This window comes from Nicotiana tabacum, chromosome 2 (genome assembly GCF_000715075.1).
Source record: "Nicotiana tabacum cultivar K326 chromosome 2, ASM71507v2, whole genome shotgun sequence".
NCBI classification, from domain to species: Eukaryota; Viridiplantae; Streptophyta; class Magnoliopsida; order Solanales; family Solanaceae; genus Nicotiana; species Nicotiana tabacum.
This window is the reverse complement of record NC_134081.1, coordinates 25,769,573-25,778,442: the sequence shown is the minus strand read 5'-3', so window position 1 is coordinate 25,778,442 and position 8,870 is coordinate 25,769,573. Positions and strand designations below refer to the sequence as shown.

The following is an 8,870-nucleotide window of genomic DNA, read 5'->3' as shown; positions in this document are numbered from 1 at the left end:
AATTTGATTAGACATGAATTTTTTTTGGCAATGAGAAGAATTGACACTTACCTAAACCAGGCAAGTGTTGGTTTAGGTTTCCATTGTCAACGTATTCGTAGACAAAGCACAAAGATCCTTCAACATAATATCCTATCAAACGTACCTGTGACGGTTTCAACATGTGAAATATTACCTCATGTTCTCTATGATGTATTAGGTTAAAGAAGCAGAACACTCTCACATTGGTGAGCTAAATGGCTCATATCACTAAATGGAGTGGAAATATTGAGCAATGTAGAATCTTTGAAAGGAAGTTTATCAATAAAAAAAAGGGAACGTGCACCATATTTTTGAAAGTCGCATTAAAAGAATCTAACCATCTCGTGGTGGCATATTGTATCATAGTGACTCCGTGACTATAGTAATCAAGGTATTGCAGAAACATAGTATATCGCTATGAGGTTTGAATTTACCAAGTTCAAGTGATGAACATGGGTCAAAACCTTCAATTCAGCCAAGAACTCTTTTGTTGCTTGCATATTCATCTTCTTGATTGCAGCTTTCTGCATATCAATTGAGACAAAGGAGATTAGCAGGCTAGCAGCATGAAACAGAAAACCAAACTATACTCATGACGAAGATAGTGATTCCTCATGCCTAAAGCAAGAGAAACGAGAAACAAGATACAATGGAAACTCTCACCGTATAATTTGATGGGTAACTAAAGTATACATCAAAAGATTCAAAACCATAAAGATTACCATGAACATGCTCATTACTACTATGTTTGTAAGGTGCCAAGTGAAGAAACGATTCTTCCTCCCTTTTCCTGCATCTATAAAATATAAGATACATGCAAACCGCTAAAAGGGCTACTACAAGAACTGCTGCCATTGCGCAACCTGAAATTCCTGTCAATAATGCAGTTTCTAGTAGATTACAATCATAGTCAAAGCTATTTTGATACCTTAGATTTGATAAGGTGAAAAAGATGTCACTGGAGCAGTAAAATAGGGCTAGCTGTTGAGCTGTAAAGAGCAAGAAACCATAATTAGCTATCAATATTATAGCATTGAAACCAAAATCAAAAGCTCATTAGGGTTGAAAAAAACATTGTATAAGTCCTTAATGGTGGATAAGTTCCATTCTGATATGCAATATATTTCAGAAATAGTGATTTAAGAGAAGAATACTACAAGATCAGCCAACCTTCAACATGCAGCTAAATGTGACTGTTTGTAAATATGGTATGCAAAAATTGCTCATCCGTTTAGAATATATAATGAGCATAGTTCCCATTTAATGCTTCCGCATCGATTTATGTGACAACACATTCTATTTCGACAAATTGTATTTAAAATATGCAAAGAATATGAGTATAGACAGCTTGGTAAAGAGAGATAAATATTACATTCGACATGGTTTATCAAGTTTATCACCGGTAGTACAATAAACAGTGCTCAGGAGGTTGTGAATATCTTACTAAGGCTAAAGCTAAGAAAATCCAATACAAAAGATAGTCAAAGCTACTACATGTACAGGGAAACGTTGCACCAATACCTTCTGTGTATATGTATGCAAAAGATTCCTCTTTCTTTGAACGCAAGGCATACTACCCGCTTTCGAGCCTGCAATTGTCGGTAAAAGTCGGATCTCTAAGTTAAATGAGATCAAATGATACAGAAAGAAACAAGATCAGAGCAACAATAAGAAAGGAAATATCGTCAAAAGAAGAGAGGTCAGTGTGTGCAGAAAAATACTAAGAAAAGAACATCAAAGGAGGAACTTGGTTGGGCTAGACATTGTTGCTAGTTCAATCGGAACTATAATAAGAAATACTTTTAACAGATGATAGTTAATTAACTGTTAAAATAAGAAACTTCAGTGTAAGAACAAAATAATGTAAGATAATGATGCGCATCTATGACCAAATGTAGGACAGTAAGACAAGAGGAACAACAAATGACCTGTGGAATCACCTTAGAGAAAATACATCACATCATTGCTTTACTAATGATCTCGCAGTAAACTATGTTCCAAGTATAATGATCATCATTGCTAGTTGGTGTCGGTGGCCGGATCAATAATTTTACACAGTTTGAGCACCTTGCTCTTGATAAGGCAACGTAAAGCTAACCATGTGAAAATACAGGTTCTCGCAAATAAATTCCGACAAAATCCAGAGTCTGCCCCAGTGCTTTATTTACAGTCATAGCAAAGCACAATCTTACTGGAAATTGTATTCTTTCAAAATGGAACTAACACCTTTTCATCCTGTGACGATAACAATGGTACTCTCGGTATGAATACATGCGCATTTTTGAAATCACCAGTTGTAATCTTAGCACTTGTAACATGAGTTTTAAAATCACAGCAGGTTAATCGTGTGACATTACATAAATCTTCATATGGGTTTAAATTTTGTAAAAGCATAATCGGGCAGTTTTCTTTCAAAGATAATTTGTAAGGAGGCAAGTTGGCTGGATTTAAACTGTGTAATAAATCTTCAAATTGTGTCTAATTATTAAGTTCAGTAGTCTCATCGATGCCAATAAATGTTCTTACTTTTCCGGGAAATCGATAAATAAGCATGTCATTTATTTCATTGATGAAATCATTTTTTGTAGTCAAAATTACACGAGAATCTGCACAGAATGAATTAGAGCAGAACGAATTCAAATTTGGGTATGTCTCTCTAAATAGTTTATCTAAAGATTCTTGTTCGGTTGTGAAAGGAATGACTAAAGAATTCGAAAATTCAATCTTGTTTGTTGAGTTAACTCGTTCCTGTCAATTTTCAATTCTCATCAAATAATCACAAAATGCGGGATCTGTTTTGACCCTCATATTTTCCGACAACTGTAATTTTTCAAGTTCATTCCAGATTCTAGAATAGAGCAAACTTTCATTAATAAAATCTTCCTTGTTTCCGTTTCGGACAACGGGTAGAGTTTGTCTAAAATCACCTCCTAGAACGACAACTTTTCCACCAAATAAGACCTTTGTATTCATCAGATCTTTTAGAAGTAAATCAAAAACTTCTAGCATTCTTTTGTTTGCCATAGATACTTCATCCCACAGAATTAACTTTGCATCTCGGATTAAACCAGCAAGTGCACTTTGTTTGCTAATGTTACAAGTGGCATTTTCTTCAATATCAATGGGAATTTTAAAGTGCGAATGTGCAGTACGCCCACCCGAGAGAATAGAGGCAGCAACACCAGAAGTAGTTGTTGCTAAAGCTATGTATCCCATAGACCGTATAGTTGCTAATAAAGCACGATATAAAAAAGTTTTTCCAGTTCTTCCAGGACCATCAACGAAAAATGCGCCAACTTTGTTTGAAAATACTCTCTCAGTGATCACATTATATGCTATAAGTTGATTTTTATTTAATCTAGTATGTAAGAAAATGTCTTCCTTACTAACGATGATAGATCTTTCAAAATGAATCTCTTTTGCTTCTTTCGCTGCTGCGGAAGGCCTAATTGTTTGTGGGATGAGTTCATATTCATTTACATTGTGACCCATAGAATGCAAATATCATTAATATGATTCAAAGCTTGATATCGAATTTCTCGTCTTTCAATAGTTCTCAATACTTTATAGTCATCGGTCATTGAATCTTCAAATTACTCCTATAATCTTTTTGGATTAGTAGGATTACAATACACCAGTAATGTAGCAAATAAACGTCTTAAATTGTATGGCATCTGATAACTTGCTGCTTCAGACATACATTCTACTAAACTGTTATCACAGTGTAGCAATCCTCTTTTCTCTACGGAATCTCTAAAAGTACTGCAAGGTTCTCCATTTACTGTCAAAAGATCATTATACAATGTTGGTCCTCACACATGCATTAGTAATAATCTAAGATAATATCGTTCTGCTTCTGTTGGATGACACGTTACAATGCGACCAACAACAGAATATTGTTTTCGACGTGCCCAAAATTTCTCACGAGGACCATACAAAGTTCTAAGGAAATTCTTTGTACAGTAATTTGAGCTCCTTCACATCTTCATCATGTTCATTCATGTAGAAGAAGTCTGTTAACATCGTTTTTTTGATCATCGGATTGTTCACGATCGTATTTATATCCATATTGCTCTTAAAGAAAACAAATTGTTGGCCTTCAAGATGTAGTTGAAGACGATAAATGTTTGGAGACATTTCACTAATAGGAAAACCAAAGAGACGCCATATCGCTTCCGGCGGTGATACCCATCTGGCGGACTGATATTCTTTTACTTCATCTATCTCTATATTTGTATCATTATTCTGTACAAAGAATGCAATTTTGTCATGTCCTTTACAAATATATTTGTAAAGATATTTCACAACTTTGATGTCAGAGCAAACTTCGACATTTATATGACAGTTGAATTTCCAAGTAAATATGGATTGTATGAAACAACCCAAGAGTTATCTAAATATTGTCTTCTCAGTTTCACACTTTCACTACTTCTCATGTGTTTCGCCTTCTATAAATTGGATAAGAATCATTCCCTTTCGATGTTTGATCAGCAAACGTTTTTGGATATTTGAACTTGCAGCAACCTTTTTTGTTCATACAAGAATTTGTTGGGTATAAACTACCACAAGGACCATACATCATATGGTTAAGAACAAGCTTACGCAAATCTGGTTATGTATTATCATCTGGTAATTCTGCTCTAATTATATCATCGTACGCCTCAGCAGTCAACAATTTGTGTTCATTACTTAATATAATAAGAAAATGAGCATGAGGTAAACCTCGTTTCTGAAACTCCACAGTGTACATAAAAGCAGCAACTTTTCCGAAGATATTTCGTTTTAATATATCTGTCTTCAACTCTTCTATTTTGGCCCTGAACACCCTACTAATCAAATCAGGTCTATTTTGCGCCTCATCACTTGATGACAGATGTTCTTCTATTTCCATCCAAGATGGGTTATATGTCATAGTTATAAACAGATCAGGTTTTCCAAAATACTGCACTAACGCAATAACATCCATATAACGTTAACGCATATCTCTAGGGCCTCAAACGAAGGAATTTGGCAGAAATGTCTGCTTTCCAACTTTAGAAGCATCTCGTTCACCAAGTCTTAAAATGTCAAGAAGCCCTTGCAACATACTTATTCTGAAAAAATCTTGATTGAATGTAAAAAGAATCAGTCTTTGAGTTTCCAATTTTATATATTCATCAATTGAATACTGTTGAAATAATCTCCTGTATGTAAAATTTCATCTTCATCATCATTTCTCATTTGGAGCTTGTAACAGTAGTACTCACGTACCGAAACTGTCTCTCTTTTGCGTTTTTCTTTTTGCATATTTTGAGCTTCCATATCAAGGTATCCTTCAACGGAGGTAAATTTTTTTATATTTGGTAGTTGTTCAAATTCAAATAAATTATGATTTCTAGGGATATTTTCTGGCCCGTGAAACTTTTTAATACCACATTGCCATCCACCTTGACCATGTGGAAATAACAAGGGGTATTGTAAAGGATCATAGCATCCAAAATAATAGTTTACTCTTTGTGTCCTGCGGCTTTGAGCAGCACAATCATTTTCATCAACCCATATTGCAGCAATCTCAGTAGCAGTAGGCAAATTGTATACTCGTTTATCCAATCCAGTATCACATTTTAGTGCTATATGAAAGTTTTGCAGGTTTGGAATGTCGGTTAAAGATCGAAGAAATATAAGAGTATGGATTATCTTTTAGTATGTCCATCAGTTCCCTCACTATAGATTCGTTTATTTTATTGGAGCAAGCCATTCTATTTTCAACCTCATTTACATTATCATAAAAGTATAGTTGCAAGTTTCTTGGTTTTCTTTCTTCGGGATATAAATCATCTATCATATGAAACATCTGTGCTTGAACTCTAAACGTATAGATACCACGGTTTCTCTTGGCTAAATCTTTATCATAACTGACACCAAGTGAGGTAAACGCAAATAAATTGTTATATGTTCTGCTATATGTTTGGAAGTGCTTGCTTTCTGCATTGGTTCCTACATATAAATTTCTCAGTCTATCTGGCATTTGGTGAGAGGTCAACCTCACTGTACCATTGTTACAGCAAAATCAAAGCGGTTCATATTGAAACTTTTTTGCATAGCAGAATTTACAACGTGGAACTTTCTTTAATGGAACATAATCAAAGCGTAGTTGCCTAATATTAATCGTAGTTTTCTTATTCTTTACACGACCTGCATATTGCAAACAACTCTAAGGGGCAGTAAAAGAAGAAACGTTAAATGGTAAATACTATCACTGAAGGATGGTGGTCATACTAACCGTTAGTTGCAGCTGTTTCAACGGTTGGAGCACATGATTTATTTGCGGTACCCGATGTTGAACCTAGTCCAAGACCGCTATTAATTTATGGTTGCACGTAACAAACACAGAAACTTAAATAGACACCATATTGTTTTGGGCCTACCTTTTCAAAAACATGAAAAGGATGAAGCATATCTTTCTCCTTGTCACATGAATCCAATGAAGAAAAACTTCCTCGCCCAGTTACTACATGGGGAGAATTAATGGTCATGATACATATGGATGCCACATGTATAATCATTATGTATGTACATACTAAAAAACCAAGAAAAGAAATAGGAGATTTGATATTTTAACCTGTTTCTGAAATAGAAAAAGCTACTCCAATATTAAGATCATCCTGCATGTGAGATGTCGTTCCATCGAGATTCACATGATTTGCATTTGCGAGAAGGCGATTGGTTGTTGCCTGTCGATATTTGAGGGGGCGTTGCAACAACTTTTCTTCTTTCTGAGTCATTTCTAAACAATTATCTATTTTACGGTGTTTGATATTTTTATCATGAGCTTCGTTCACTGAGCGATAATTCTTTTTTGATTGTTGATGATCCATTAATGTGCTTTTTCGCAAGCGTGGGTACTTCAGGCGTCTTGCACGTCACTGTGAGACCTTGTAGTTATATTGTTTCATCAAATAACAAGAGAAACTCATCAACGAGCAATTCAGAATATCTGCACAATGAATATCTCTGGAGGAACTCATGCCGCACAAAAATAGAGTAAGATAACACAATACGAAGAAAGAAAGAGCGTAAACTGAGACATCAACATATAAAAAGCCACCATATTCAGAAAGATGGTCATCTAATCAGCTACTCTAACCAACAGAAAACAATGTATAAACCTCAAATGAACAAAGCAACACAAATCAAAATAGATTAGGCGCTGCTAGCTTTGCAGTAAAGTACTCAGAGGAGACTGAGTAAAAATAAAAATTAATTACTACTTGTTCCTTTAACTTTGCAAAGGTAAATAGAAATTCAAGTGTTCACCTCCGTACTCTCTTTTAAGACTTCTATATGTCCATTTAGTGTTGGATTCCACGCCATACCGGAAAAAATTGTAGACCAACTTCTTTGCCTAGTTGAAACAGTACTAATCCAGTAGAACTTGCCACGGGAAAAGGATCTTTAAAACAGAAAATCAAAGGTATGCGCAAATAATAAATTCAATTTTCTTTTCATAGCCACAGTAGGATAAAGGAAAAGTTAACTAAATTCAGAAGTACACCAGTCGAAACTATGCAAACAGCTCCTAAATCGCAGGTAAAGTCATCACAGAAAATTTAATTCTAGCGATTGTGAAGTATATAAAAAAGAGAGAAACCATCGACCAACTATTTTACCCCAATTATACAGTTTAATCGAATAGGACCTGCGATGAGATAATAATTTAAAAATAACAGAAGGTGAGAAAATCAAAGAAGAGAGAAGAGCGCAGAAGTAAACTCACCGGATATCTCCACAGACGATGCAACGAAATCTAACAGTGCCAAAGAAGAGGAACGGAGATGAACGAAAACAAGAGGAATTTGGGGAATTTTCTCACACAGCACAGAGGAACCGCCAGCGAAGATGAGAACTGCATTTGCTTAAACGCGACATCAACTGAAGTTGATCTTGTAAGCACGTGGCAAAACCTGGAGCTAACACCTACACGTACCTGGTTGCAAAATTCCGAAAATACCCCTCAGCGTGCAAGCAGCTAACAGAAGCTCCTCAAACTCTCCCTTATTAATAGTAGGAAAATATATATATATAAGATAGATATACACTATGTTAACTTATGAATACATAGAAATCAAACTAAAATTTAAAATAACAAGCTAACATTTAGAAAGGTAATTAAGTTTGGTAACGAGTGAATAACTTTTGAACTTATACAAATTTCATCGAGATACTCTTCTCAAAAAGAAACCGAAAACATAACAAAATAGACATTATCTTGAGTTCCCTAATGATCATAAACAAAATTATTAAATTGATTAATCATATCCAATTTGTGAAGACAGAGTTAATCATCGAGAGTGGGCTTGTGCGCAGCACGGGCTAACCATCACTAGTTTCCATCTACCCACACACATAGCCCCACTAATCATAATAGAAGGTTTTTGGGATCTTTATAAAATAGATGGCCAGATTTACATAAAAAAATTCACAGGGCGCCCTATTTAGTCACCCCATTTAACTTGTACTCACTTTTTTAAAAAAATTTAACTGACACCCAATATTTAGGTAATTTCAGATACCGCTTTTTCTCTGTTGTTGCTTCTTCGCTACTGCTGTTTCTTTTTTGTTATTGGGTTGTTGCTTCTTCTCTATCGTTGTTTTTTCACTGCTTCTTCTCTGTTCTTGCTTCTTATTCTTCTTCATTGTCCTAAAACTAAGATCCAAACTTAGAGTTGGTACTTGTAGACTGTAATGGAGAAATCAAAAACCATCAGTGTTGAATATAGAGAAAGCTTACTCGACAGTGACCATGTTGAAACCAATGAAATGGACTTCTTTGAGAGATAGAAGAACTTCAAATTTAATTCTGAAGTTGC

At 35.0% G+C, this 8,870-nt stretch overlaps 1 protein-coding gene across 45 annotated transcripts in view; it reads right to left on the bottom strand.

Annotated features, from left to right (window-relative positions):
• LOC107821678 (chitin elicitor receptor kinase 1) overlaps positions 1–8,023 on the bottom strand; it is a 33,091-nt gene extending 25,068 nt beyond the window's left edge. For 4 of the 45 annotated variants that reach the window (XR_012699681.1, XR_012699683.1, XR_001656197.2 and 1 more), the window contains exons 1-7: positions 7,778–7,936; positions 6,623–6,997; positions 6,429–6,511; positions 6,284–6,346; positions 1,543–1,610; positions 456–1,010; positions 52–145 (exon numbers count right to left, since the gene is read on the bottom strand). Coding sequence is in view for 13 of the 45 variants with exons in the window: in XM_075231951.1 (XP_075088052.1) it covers positions 977–1,010; positions 1,543–1,610; positions 6,284–6,346; positions 6,429–6,511; positions 6,623–6,878 (504 nt within the window). In the remaining 32 variants the exon portion in view is untranslated. Of the gene's footprint in view, positions 1–51; positions 146–279; positions 1,011–1,542; positions 1,611–6,283; positions 6,347–6,428; positions 6,512–6,622; positions 7,015–7,777 lie in introns of those variants that run through there. The other 41 variants (XR_012699712.1, XR_012699713.1, XM_075231958.1 and 38 more) reach the window with 31 other exon arrangements.
• Positions 8,024–8,870: the final 847 nt, after the last annotated feature.